Source organism: Patella vulgata, chromosome 5 (assembly GCF_932274485.2).
Source record: "Patella vulgata chromosome 5, xgPatVulg1.2, whole genome shotgun sequence".
NCBI classification, from domain to species: domain Eukaryota; kingdom Metazoa; phylum Mollusca; class Gastropoda; family Patellidae; genus Patella; species Patella vulgata.
This window is the reverse complement of record NC_065883.2, coordinates 32,897,033-32,911,416: the sequence shown is the minus strand read 5'-3', so window position 1 is coordinate 32,911,416 and position 14,384 is coordinate 32,897,033. Positions and strand designations below refer to the sequence as shown.

Below are 14,384 nucleotides of genomic sequence, written 5' to 3'. Positions count from 1 at the left end.
ACAGTACGTCAATGGATCGCGTCATTAATAGAAGGTGTTACTAAACGTTATCCATTCTACTAACAAATTATCCTTATAATATTTATGTGATCAAGTAGGATATTTTCATTAGAATTATGGAGGAAAATTATTCTTAAAATTAAAAATTGCACCAGGTTGCCCTTGAAGTTTTTAACACGTTTTCAATACGCCTCATATTTTAAAGTCTTATTTCATTCATTGGTAATATTCTCTTTTAATATAACATTGAATACATTTTCTATAAAAAGAGATTTAGATTAAGAAACGCTAGCCCATTCACGCCGTACTACATCGTAATAGGACGTTTCTCGGCGCTTTTACCATGAGCAAAATAAAAAAGCAATCTTTTTACTTACAGTACAATACCGTACTAGATTGTATTCTATTTTCCTCATAGGATACCTTTATGAATGAAGAGGCACATCTATATTGGGTCGACACAGAGGGACGATTTATTCAATTGATTGACAGGCAGTCATCCTGATGAAACAGAGAAAACACGTGACAAATTTTCGCAGGGCGAATTAAAAACTGCTACCTTCTCAAACGTCTGAATATTCTTTCAGTCGTTATTGAATACGTGGAATTTAGCTTGCGTTGTCCCTTTTTTTTTACAACGAAGACATTCAACGCTTCCCGTTGTTTTGTGCGATATTTTTTCCATGTATACCGAAACGTTTCAAAATCAGTGTAGTAAAAATTTTCTTGTTTTGAAGCTAACTGTTTTGTTCTTTACTGTGATCGACAGCCAATACCGAACTGTCAACACAATATTCAAATAAACATGTTATGTGGGCGGAGCTTGTCACTCAATAACGAGTATTGATTGGTGGAAGGCTAGAGAATGAGTCCGCCTCGATATTGAAGTGGTCTAGGTATATTTGCCCAGGTCAGAGAAGTTGGCTATATTTCCCATCGCTGGTTGTGAAGTGGCTTGGCCGAATCTGTGTTTTGTTGTTGTGAGTTGTATGATTAGTGACAGTCACTGGGTGCGACTGATAGAAGAACGAACGGACTTTACTCCATCTTAAAATGTTGTCAGCTAAACCGGGTTCGTACGACCCAACGAGTTCAGGTGGTTATTCCATGGCTTCCATGACCAGTATCAACACCATGGGAGGTGTAGGACCCATGAGCAACATGAATTACCCCTCGCAGGGTATGGGAGGAATGCACGGTGCTATGAGTTCGATGAACACCATGCCCCCGTCAATGGGCAGCATGGGGATGGGTGGAATGGCGGCCATGCACGGATCTAGCATGCACGGATCTATGACAGCGATGAATCCTATGAACACTATGGGTTCTATGAACAGCATGGGAGCCATGGGCTCAATGAACGGGATGTCCAGTATAGGAAGTATGTCATCGATGAATGGAATGAATCGTCAAATGGACCCAAACATGATGTCGATGGATCGAGCCCAGGCCCTCAACAGAGCAAGGGACAAAAATTATCGCCGAAGTTATACGCACGCTAAGCCGCCCTATTCTTATATCTCGCTTATCACAATGGCTATTCAACAATCTCCTAACAAAATGTGTACTTTAAGTGAAATATATCAGTTTATCATGGACCTATTTCCTTTTTATCGTCAAAATCAACAGAGATGGCAGAACTCTATTCGTCATAGTTTGTCTTTTAATGACTGCTTTGTGAAAGTACCGCGGACTCCCGACCGTCCGGGGAAAGGTAGTTATTGGGCGCTACACCCAGATTCGGGGAATATGTTCGAAAATGGATGTTACCTCCGTCGACAGAAACGATTCAAGTGTTTGAAGAAGGAATCCATGCGGTCATCACACGACGACGATCCAAGTTGTGGCATGTCGAACGGACAAAACAGCGCCGATTCAACGCCTACCTCAACTGGGGACGGAACCCCTCTTTCGGCTCCCAACACCCCTCCTCATCCCGTCGAACAGTCACAAATGGCGCAACCAAAAACTGAACAGCCGACACACCAGAATCATTCTCAGGCACACGTTCAGCAACAAGATATGTCCCATCTTACACATTCTAGTCAAAATCAGATGGGAAATTGTGGCACGGAACTGACAAGCATGCGGCAACTACATCATGATATGTCCATGAATCACGGTTTAAATTTGGCACCAGGACAGTTAAATCATCCACATTCATTTAATCATCCATTCTCAATTACCAATCTCATGTCAGAAAATAAAATGGACTTAAAAATGTACGAAGCTATCAGTGGGTACGGGGCTTATACTCAAATGTCCCCTATGAGCATGCCGAAAGAAGCCTCGCCCCCAATGAACGCTCAGGACGGGAGTTACTATAAGACATATGCGCCCCATTCTACGGCAAGTTTGTGAAACGAGTGAAAATACATTTATTATATAAACCTATTATATATTTACTGTTCAAAATAAATCTGATTCAGTTCAACTCTTCGTTACCAAAAAGATAAAAAAAAGGGACAAAAACAGCGATTTACCAAAGATGTGTTGACTTAATTATATTAAAAATTTATATATTATATACTTATATAAGACACGACTGTCTCGACGCAGATGTGAAAATACTGCCAAAGATTTTTGTGTTTTCTTGAAAAACAATTTTTGTACTTTAAGATACAAAGACGAAGCGAAGATATAGTATCCTTATTTGTTGTGAATATTATTTAGATTTCAATATAAACTGAGAAAAATTAATTGTATATTTTGTGCGTGATTTCACGCGAATTATTAGTGAAATTGGCGACAAATTGAACGGGTCGAATTTGTATATTTCGTGTGTACATTTTTTTTTATCGAACCTTTTGTTGTGAGATAATAATTGGAGTATGAGGTTTTTAACTATTGTAGCCGTTAAATTCAGGTAATATAATATATTATAAATATATGTAGAAAAAACTATTGTCTTATTTTGTAAAATAGAGATATATAATTTGTTTTAACTTATTTTTTTTATTTTTTGGGACAAAGAATATGTTTATTTTATTTCCTTGCAAAAACATCCATCATGATATTCTTGAGAAAATATTATATCTGAAATAAAATTGAGATATTCATCGTGGACATCAATATTTTAAGATAACTTTTCTTGTTGTTAATTACTATTTCCAATCTTTAAAAAATTGTTTAAGATTATTTCCCGTCTTGTGAACAACAAAAATTGAGATTACATGAAAACAAACTGAATATCACTATTATACTTTGTCATGTATATTTCGTTAATTTTCATTCATGCTTTTCATTCATTTATATATATATATTTCTGAAAATTCATGTAAATTACATTCCCTCATTTTGTTTTTACTATCGTTCTCTTGTCTCATTTCTTTTTCTTCTCACCGGAAGAAAAAACTGTCTTTAGACTGAAAAAAGATTAAAAATTTATCTAAATATAAAATTCATTTCTTTTTATTTTGTTCTTGTACGAGAGGATAACGACGTAGCAAATTGGGAATACCATACAAACAGGGCAGTTTAATAGAATATCGGCGGTCCGTGTTATTAAAAAACAGAAAAGATTAAATCATTCAGATAGATGAAAAGTAGTTTTGTTAAAACTCTCTCATGTGTGCGATTTAGTCAGGTTTTCACTTGTTCCTTAATATTTATATCAATAGCTGAACATGATATGTATATTGTACAACATAGACTCACACCAAATATTTGCATATTGACAAGATAAATTGGAATAGCATGCCGAGCTAATATTTAATTTTTTAAACCATAGTTATTGACAAGGTAAACTTACTCCTGTTTAAAGTTCTATACTCAACAACGATAAAAGTCAACAGTTTTATTTATTATATCAACATTTCCACTTAAATTAAAATGAGATTAAGAATTATCTAAATTCTTTATTATCTTTGTTTATTGATAGATAAAGAAAATAAAATGAAGAATATTCAACCGCGTTCCACGTGATAAGGTTTTTACTTTCGTATTTTCAATATATACCCCTGAGACTTTAATTGTTTTACAAATGTTTCAAATTAGAAATAAATATCCTACACGCGGATTTCTAAACTTAAGTTGAAATCCATACTATTTTTGTTACCTTTTGGATTTTTTTATCTAGAAACATTCGTATCTCTTTTAATGGGAGTTTGTTTCGACCAAGATTTAATATTACTAGCCCCTTTTCTAATTCTCTTCTTTATCATTCGCAGACAAGAACATCCCTTGAAATACAACCTTTTTAAAACAATGTTCATCACGTTTCAAAAACGTAAATCCGAATGTTGATTAATGTTTAAAATTCTATAATTTAAATATCGATAACAAGAAAATGTCTACATTTATTTTTTCAAAGGGTTATTAATGTTTTAGCACTTTGGCGTTTTTATTGTGACGTCATTGGAAGAAATATTTATCTTTTTATTGATTTATTATGTTTATTGTCAGACAGTTAATGTCATAAATTAATATCTACACGAACTGTTTTCAGGAAATGAATGTTACTATTTTAAATTGTTCATGTTGATGTCCTATCTCCCTGATCTGAGCCTCTATAGCGTGTAAAATGGTGATTTGAATTCATTCTTTTAGCTTGTTTAATAATTCTACAAATACCTTCGCATTTCGCAAAAATTCTGGTAATAATTTGATTATAACGTTCATAATTTATTAGACAATAGTGTAAACGATGAATAGTCAATGTTTTCTGGTTTCTATATAATGAATTTAATCAAATACCATTTTTATAGTTAAAACGCCATCTCGTGATATTAGTATTCGTCAATTCCCAGTTGCTTTCTGATAAAATTGCTCTATTGTCAATGTTTAGTACTTCGTTATTAAGCGAGAAAGACACCGGGCAATTTTCACAGTAATTTGAGATGCGCTTTTCCTAAAATAAAAACATTGTTTTGCGTGTAATTTGCACTATAGATATTGGCAAAACAGATAATTTTGTTAAAGCGTATAAATTTGTTCTCAAAGAATATTTTGTATTTTCTGAAATAGAATTTGGCGAGTATTCGTTGTAAATGATAATGAATTTGTTCTGCTTTTTCCCATTTTCTGTAAAATTGAACAGTTAAAAATGAGTGTAAGGTTATTAAATGAAAAGTGGTGTACGTTTTTCTGGGAACAGAAAGCATATCCTCTATTACTTATACCTGTAGGGAACAATGTAAAACACATCTATTTGATGGTTATTTACACATTTCCTTTAGTTTATTGAATGGTCATCTTTTAAAATAAATATTAGAATAACTATTTTATTTAACAAAATTTGCAGGTTTAAAAAACAATAGATATCGGAACATATTTTTGAGGTTTAAAATATTTTCTCAACATTTAAATAGGTATAGACAACAATTGTTTGGGGGTTTTTTTCTTCAGAATTTCCATTAGCATATTATGATTAAATACATTGTTAAAAGAACTAAAGGCCAGATTTCTTTCTTTATCGTCCCAGAATATTTAAGATAATCTGTAACAACGTAATGGCTTCATTTGATAACAAGACAATAGTCGTAACCAATCATCCAGGTGCTTATAAAAAATGTTGAAAATTGACCAGTGTCCATCTAGCTCTTATCTTTTTACGTGAAGTAGGAAGATTGTGTAATATGGCGTTGTGGACTATGGTTTATTATGACGGTCATTTAGCAGGTGTAATGAACATTATCGGTACATAATACATGTTATTTAGGACTTGAACTTTGACACAAAGAATCTATCTAAGGTGTTAATGAAACAGCACCCCGGTAATTGATTAACAATAAGACCCCAGATTACACTATCAAAATATTACCCTTTGGGCGCTAAAAGTTACACAGTCCTTTGGGCGCTAAAAGTTACACAGTCTTCTGTTTAAAACTTTGTACGTTGTTTTTAAATTGTTATTAAACAACAATTATATGCCATAGATCGAAAGAAATTCAGTGATTTAACGTTTTACACCTTTAAGTATCCTAATTAGGACTGAGAAATTTATTTAGAACTTAGTAATTAGTACTGATCGTTTAATAATTAAGCAAATGATTAATAGCGGGGTTTCCTTCAAATTTCTTCTTGATCAGATGTTGTTTTTTTTTTTGTTGTTTTGTTTTTTGTCTGCAATTCACGTATGTGCACTTTCTGAAAAGTGTGTGATGTCAAACAGCCTTTGCAACATCCAAATTAAAACCCTTCTTCATAAAAAAAAACATCGTGGTCGGAAAAAGAGCAAAAAACATTGTAAGCATGCAATGAATTATTTTATTTCGTTCAATAATTACTTTCAAAATAAGCAATTAATTGTTCTTTCAAAGGGACTTGTAGTGATACAAGAAAATGACCTTTTTGAATTGACAACACGACTACCACCGTGGCCTACGTTTCCTTAAAGATAATTCTCGCTCTTCACCATCAGAGATAAAATATTATACCCTCGGAAAGAGCAATATCAACTCTGACGTCACCATACTAGCTTCAATAAATCGGAAATTCTTTTTAGGGCCGTGATAAAAACGACATAAGTTGGAGATAACGTGAAATTGCTGGTTCAATATGATATATGACATGTTCAAATTTTATACTATTAATTTACATCGTTGTATATTTGGAGGTTTGCTTAGAAAGGTCGCCGGGGTTTATTCAAAGTTTAAGTTCGACACACGAGGCTGGTGTCCCAAATTTCAACTTGCACGCTATAGATGTTGTCAAAGTAAAGTAGTTCTCACTATTTTATAAAATATTTTACCCGGCTAAATACAAAAAGTAGAAGTTGAGAAACAAATCGATAAACATCTATATTAAAGTTAAAACAATAGAGAGGATTAAGAAAAGTAAAATCATAAAATATATCTGTTCTACTTTAATTAAGAGACACCTGTTTTGCGACTTTCTTTTTTAAATTTCTGAATACATCCGTTTAGTTTAGATTGTTGAGTTTCATGTAAAAAAAATGAAAAAAAAAACAAACAAACAAAACAAAACGGTATCAAGCCATCCAGTTTTGTTTGGGTTTTTTTGGGGGGGTTTTTTTTTTTGGGGGGGGGGGGCGTTTTTTTTTTTATTTTTCAGCTATATTTATTATTCACACCCGGGAATAGATTTTTGATGAAGTAAGAATATGAATGTCTTTGACCTTTTAGATCAGGGATATGCAGGTAATAGATATTCAAAAATGTACGTCATATAACATGGTGTATGTCATAGTAGTTATATTGAAAACAAATCTTACCACTTATGTCTTAAAAGTACGTCATATAACAGGGTGTATGTCATAGTTGTTATATTGAAAACAAAACTTACACTTATGTCTTAAAAGTACGTCATATAACATGGTGTATGTCATAGTTGAATTATATTGAAAACAAAAATTACCACCTATGTCTTAAGAGTCACGATTTAATTATTATTCTATGACGTATCTTTCATTTATCATGACCATCAATGACGTTTTTCGCTAACTGGATGATAATGGGTATTCGAATTATGAAAATATAACTTGAAAATTGTTAATTATAATTCTCTTACGTCATATTTTTGTGTAGTTTAAACATAATAAATAAAATAATATCAAAAGTGTTATATTTACGTGCAAAGCAAACTAAATATTCAAATTATTCAATAACAAATTAAATTTGTTTTCTTACGTACAAAGCGTGCTGAATACACAAAATTATTCAATAACAAAATTATTTAATAACAAACTTGTTTACTAACGTGCAAAGTGTGCCGAATGCACAAAATTATTCAATAACAAATTTGTTTACTAACGTTCAAAGTTTACTGAATATAATAAATTATTCAATAAAAAATTGTTTTCTAACGCGCAAAGTGTACTGAATACACAAAGTTATGTAATAACAAATTTGTTTACAAAGTGTACCGAATACAATGAATTATTCAGGAACAAATTTATTTACTAAAATAATTTAATTATCCTGTAAATGTTTTGCTATTTTGAAAATTAAAATACTTTTTGATCGTTTGATGCTATAGAACGAAAAACAGAAATTAATTTAATTCCCTAGTTTGTTAATGTATATAGTGTTATGTTTATAATTCGCCTTTCAATTTATATCATCAAAAAATTTCGAGAAAATGTTTTACTATTCTGGTTGTAATGTAGCAATCCAAATGTCTTATACGATCTGGTGTCATATTTTGACCAAATTCGCCACCCTAGGGGCAATGTCGCTCAAGAGCAAAATTCACCACGCGAGAAAGCATTATTTTGCCCCGCCTTTTCACACATTTAGCTGTCGGAACAACCCAAGCATGAAACATCGCTAATCGCGGTTCAGCCTTTATTCTTAAAGCCGTGTCAATTTTTCTTTAGTTGTGATGTTAATTTCACTCAGCCGGAAAATCGCATCGTTCATACGCTGATTCAAAAACTCATTTCGAGACCTTATATCTTGCCCTAGCTTTATGAGGTGAAGTGGCTTCATCTTCATCATCAATTGAAAACCCAGAGAGCGAAAAATATATTGGAGATTAATCCTACCTATACCGTATATTAAATACAGATTTGTAAAAAAAAAATTATATTTCAACAAAATAACACCAAAAATCCTTCATGGATTTTTGTTTTTGGTTTTTTTGGGGTTTTTTTTTTTGTAGCAAGAATATTTCAATATTATCTAAATTAGTTCAACTATTTTTACTACTACAATACTACTACCATAGGTGTTACCATTTGGTTCCTTCTAGAATATCACAGTCTATATATAATTATTCCTGGGACGTATTTTAGGAGTAAATACTGTAGGAAATAACCAGTTTACGTTATAAATATATAGGTTAACTAAATACTCATGACATCACATCGGGTAGGCATATTCCTTGCTTCTTTAACCCAAAACAAACTGCATCACTTCGTTGTTCAAATATTTAAGTATCATTGGATATTTCTTTAATTCCCAATAAGTGGTACCGGATGTTCTAAGTAGGGTAAGCATGAATAAGCAATTCATTTAACATAATACAATTCAAAAGACGTTCAAAAGTTTGTAAAACATATGTAAATATATAATTTTAAGAAATTTAACAGCTTCGACAAGGCAACAAAGTAAACTGTAAGTGCAGGAGGACCGAACCACACATATAAAACAAAACTGACAAAATAAACCCACAGACAAGACACACAGTATCGAAATGAAATGAAATGAAATAGGGTTTAACGTCTTACGTTTCTGTGCCGAATAGGGCTAATGAAGACGGGCATACGCCATACAGTGTGCTATGAGGGAAATTTTGCCCGGGCAGCGGCACTATCGCCTACTCTTATATCGAATTCCAACTGCCAAGGGATCTTTTACGTGCACGTCACATCCGAACAACTAGACAGCTGCCCTTGTAAGGGCCTCCGTCTTGCACCACTGTCAAATGGAAACCACGTCGGAAAATCCCGATGAACTTTCTCGGCCAATGCAGGGATCGAACACACGACTCCAGGCTAGCGAACCTGCGTCTTATTCACTTATCCACAGCGGCTCCCACACATTGTCGAATTAAGCTGATACTATTTAATAATTATGTTACACCGGTATAATTATCATTATGAAGGTATGTCTGACTGGTAGTAATGAGTTATAAAACATGATATTAGAAAGTCCACCCTAGTTATCACCCAGTTAACCTTTCATACACTCCACTACCAATGACACCATTTTTTTATCTTAACATAAAAGGCGGCTTTTTATGCCAACATTTTTCTCCAAGTCTCTCGCCCTACATAAAGGACTTTCCGTGTAATATTTTGACTTGTTTGAATCTATTTAATCTTGATAAATAATACGTTTTGGCCCGATTTAATATCTTCATGTGCTCGGAAATGAGCTGAGCATTGACAGCGAATACTGCCCGAGGATTCATACCGGGGTTCTATTTGAGAGAGGCGCCTGGAGCGAGCTTATTGTAACTCTTTCAAAGATGGCCCTCTTCGAGTTAAAGGGTTAAAAGAAGTAAAGCAGTTTCTGCGAACAGGCGATGCCGTTTTAATCAATGTGTGAATGCGTGTTTCATATAAAGGCTATTCAAGTCCTTGAAACTGAAAGCCCTGTACCACACGGTAAAGCACTTAAATTCGGTAGCCATTATTTCCGTCTAGTGTCTATGCTAAAATAATTTCTATACAGATCTCCCCAATAGCAGAACGACGGTAGCATTTTATAAAGTTTTCTCCGACTAAACGCGAGAATAATAACCATCTCCTTTTTTCGTCTTCAAAAAGGATGAGAAGAAAAAAAAATCTTCATACGTTTGACATTGTTTGTCTCCCATCGGATCACAAAATTTGTCATTTATTCCTTGTTGAAAGGAATATGGCGAAAATTATAGCTTGTCACATCGGAAACATTTTAGGCTTTTTCATCGCGAACGGAAATACATTAATGTGGGTTATGATCTCTCGCTCTTTTATTAATTCTGAAAAGTTACTCATTTGTTCAAGCGATTAAAATAATTTTCAGCAAAAGAGTGGTCTACCAGTATAAACCAAAAACTAAAATCTTTGGCTCAGAAATATGTAATGTGCCCAAAGGTCTTTTTTTTTCAGATTGGAAATGAGTGGAGAGAACATTTTCATACGGGTATTTGTTGTGCTGTGCATTCGAGTTCCAGACCCCTTTAGTCAATGGGATAATTTCTTATTGTTTGATCTTTTGGGGTATAACACTGAACATGTAATAAATAAAAGTTCGATGGTGACATTAAGGACGAATGTGAAACAAGACAAAAACCGGAGAGGCCTTATCCATGAAAACTAAATTAATTTAAAGATGCAGTCTGTACATTGGCTGGGTGCTAAAATTGGTGCTAGGATTTTAAAATCCGTCGAATATTTTAGTTTAAGTTTTCGAGAATAAGGTTCCAGACCGCAAGTTATCCCCCCCCCCCCCCGGGAGTTTATCTACTGTTCCCTTTTACAGTCGTCCCTGAATAAATGCAGACATAATCATTAGGAATTTAGCCATTAACCTCCAGAAAGCGCAATATTTAGGACAACCAATGAGTCATGTAAAATTCCAAAAATAGACCACCCAAATGGCTGTAAAGATTCATACGAACAAAAACAACAATTTCAAAAAGGAGCAGTTTTCCTTCATTTTTTATTTTTTGTATTTCCGTGTTGTGGTGCGCGGGAATTTTTGTCAGATGGAGACAACCAATATTATGTGGGGATGCAATTGGAAGGAATTACTACGCTAGAGATGATACAAAATCGCAAGACCCGCCCATCTGGGCTGCTTTTTAGTGGCGATGCAATGTATACAGACATGACACTTTTTACCGTGGAAGTGTATCAGATGCCCTCTCGAGATTGTCTTCACGGAAAATGTAATGTTGACACGGAACTATGGCATCGTGTTATACTAGATTTATATATAATATGCTCTCACTATACCCTATGTCAATACGGAAAATACTGAATGTCAAACTAATCAAACTACTGGAATATTGTGGATTTTACCCTTTTTTATCGAAGTAAATAAAACCAGGAAGATTACATAATATTCTGTATGGGATGTCCTCAAATATTAACCATAAATAAACCAAAAGAAATCTTTAAAATAAATTCTAGATTCCCTCGGGTTTGTTTTATTTTTTTATTATTATTATTTCATTTTATAACAACAGAAGATTCTAAAACAAGATTTTGAAAAGCAATTTAGTGTATGTTATTATAGTACAATCACGCGTAGATGTGATATAGAAAGTTATACTGTATGTTATTAAAGTACAAGTACACATACATGTAATACATACATTATATTGTATGTTATTAAAGTACAATTACACATACATGTGATATGTAAAGTTATATGGTATGTTATTAAAGTACAAGTACACATACATGTAATATATAAAGTTATATGGTATGTTATTACAGTACAAGCATACGTAGATGTGATATATAAAGTTATACTGTATGTTATTAAGTACAAGTACACATACATGTAATGTATAAAGCTATATTGTATATTATTAAAGTACAAGTAGACATACATGTAATATATAAAGTTACATTGTATGTTATTACAGTACATCACATATGCATGTAATATATTTAGTGATATGTCTCTTTCAATGTTAGGAATTTTATTCGGAATTCATGATGTCATATTTACAATTAATTGAGCAGCCATAAATTATGTATCATAGTTTGGTCTCGAACAAAATCTAAATAACTACACCAAGCACGCTTTCCTGATCTTTTATGGCATGGGGTGTTTAAAAATATATGCAATCTTTGATACCGCTATCGTTACAATAATGAAAAACCAGAGGAACCCAAAACTACGTTAAAAGATCATGTAGCCGCTTTGGATATGAAAATTTCTTTTTATTACGGTGGATTCTAGTTTTATTAGTGATCAAATAAGTTCACATAACTCCTATGTACAATCTGTGAACATTGATAGTAAAATATAGATATACTATGAGATATGTCATGATAATGACCCACAGACTATATAAATATATAATAATCATATATAAATGGTCACCATGTACTCTATATATATCATGATTAGGCATTCAGTAATATTGATTATTTTCAGATATCTAAGTATGTCAATATGCAATGGGAAAAGATTTTTGTTAAAACGAATATTGGCCAAAATTATCCAGTGTTCTCAAAATTCTCGTCTTAGTGTACTTAAATCATTTGTTCGGGAAAATAAAATTAAAACCGACGCGTTTACCACATATTATATTAGTCTATCTGGGACGAAATAACGGAAGGCGTTTGTTTCAGGTGAGCATTTTAGTAAATAAGATAACCGATTTATGTCCACGAAATTTACCATTGGTGATATTTTTCTGAATCAAGAGTTATATGTTAATGCACTACAAGTAATAACCAAGTTTTTGTTTTGTATTTTAAATATTGTAAAGTTTAAAGAGTATTTTTGGACGGGTACAGCAAGATGGCGGGGTAAAAAAAAATGGCCTAATTTTTGAAGCGACACTGGATTATATAGAGAGTTAAACGAGGGTGTGAACGGGTAAATATTTTCAGTAAGTGCAGAGAGTCGTCCAGTCTACTCAAACATCAGCTTTTACTAGCAAATGTATGGGAACCTTATCGACAAATAGTTGGTGTTTTTGCAACATATCTCCGTCTATGAGGACACGACACAGTTATCTTAAAGTCACATTGTTTAATATACTTGGATAAATAAATAGCTCAAGCGGTTCTGTATAGTTAAAGACTGTATTAAAACTGTACAATGGAATGGTATGGGGTGTAAAGTTTAATAAAAAAAATATCTTTAACGATTTAAGAGATATGCTCCGGAAACGAATAGAGACGAAAGGATGAACGGACGAAAGGACGGGCGTAGCTCCTTGACGAGATAACTAAAAAATTACTCAATATATGATAGAACTTAACGGTAAATTTCTTGTTTGCGTCAGGATTATTTAACAGTTTCGCAATGGATGATATTTGTCATTATAGGTAGTTTCTCGGGTTAAAACGTGTATTACAGATTTTTATAATACGTGGTTATTTTCAGTAACACCCATAAATGCCAATGACGTATTATATTGACCCCCCCCCCCCACCCCATTCCGGTTTGGGTTTTCAAACGATGGACTTCCCTGACAACGAACAAATAACATCCACATATATAGACAAACTATATATATATACAGACACAATGGACAAAGATACCTGTAAGTAGGTCAGCATGGGTCGAATTAATATATCTCTGTTTAGTTTATATTTAAACACATGCAAAACCATTATATTAATCATGTAAAATATAACCAGGCAGAAAAAAAACAGTTCAAGATTTTAGCAGTTTTGCTAGCACTAAGAAGAATATATGCAAATCACTACAATAAAGATTCTGACTACTGGTCGTGTGTTGTTGGCAAAGAAATGAATTGGTTCTTTAAAAATCAGCGAAGCAATGATACAAGATATCAGATAGCAAATATCAAAGAATAGGTGAAGAGAAGTGCAGAAGAACAGCCGTACAAGATTTTCAAAAGTATTCCAGATTTACTAGCAACATAATTTGAAGTACAAATTCAGATTTGTATTCGTATATACTGAATTGGGGTTTTAATGAACTATATTATATATTCGCCCTTTTCTATACTACTTTAATTCTAAGATGATAAAATAAACGTCACCCATAGTAGTAACATTATTGGGTGGATCAGATGTACCTAATATTGTTATTGTTTCATCCCCGTCTTCAACTTTATGTTACGATATCTATAACACTTAACATGTAATATAGCTCTATAACAATAACATTATAAACGATCATATCACAATCAATAAGTTTTCAATTTAGCACCAGTAACTTGGGTGTATATTAGATCACATCGCCAGGGTTAACCATGGTTCATCATAAAACAATATTGATACTCAAAAGTAAATATTTCTCTCTGGTGAGTGTAGTACATCCTGGACAGACTAACCT

At 33.0% G+C, this 14,384-nt stretch overlaps 1 protein-coding gene across 1 annotated transcript in view; it reads left to right on the top strand.

The window, feature by feature from the left end:
- Window positions 1-923: 923 nt before the first annotated feature.
- Window positions 924-14,384, top strand: part of LOC126821000 (forkhead box protein A2) — a 53,631-nt gene continuing 40,170 nt past the window's right edge. Inside the window, exon 1 of the mRNA XM_050549238.2 lies at window positions 924-2,866. Within this exon, the coding sequence (XP_050405195.1) occupies window positions 1,054-2,361 (1,308 nt within the window). The 5' untranslated portion in view covers window positions 924-1,053 and the 3' untranslated portion in view covers window positions 2,362-2,866. The remainder of the gene's footprint in view (window positions 2,867-14,384) is intronic.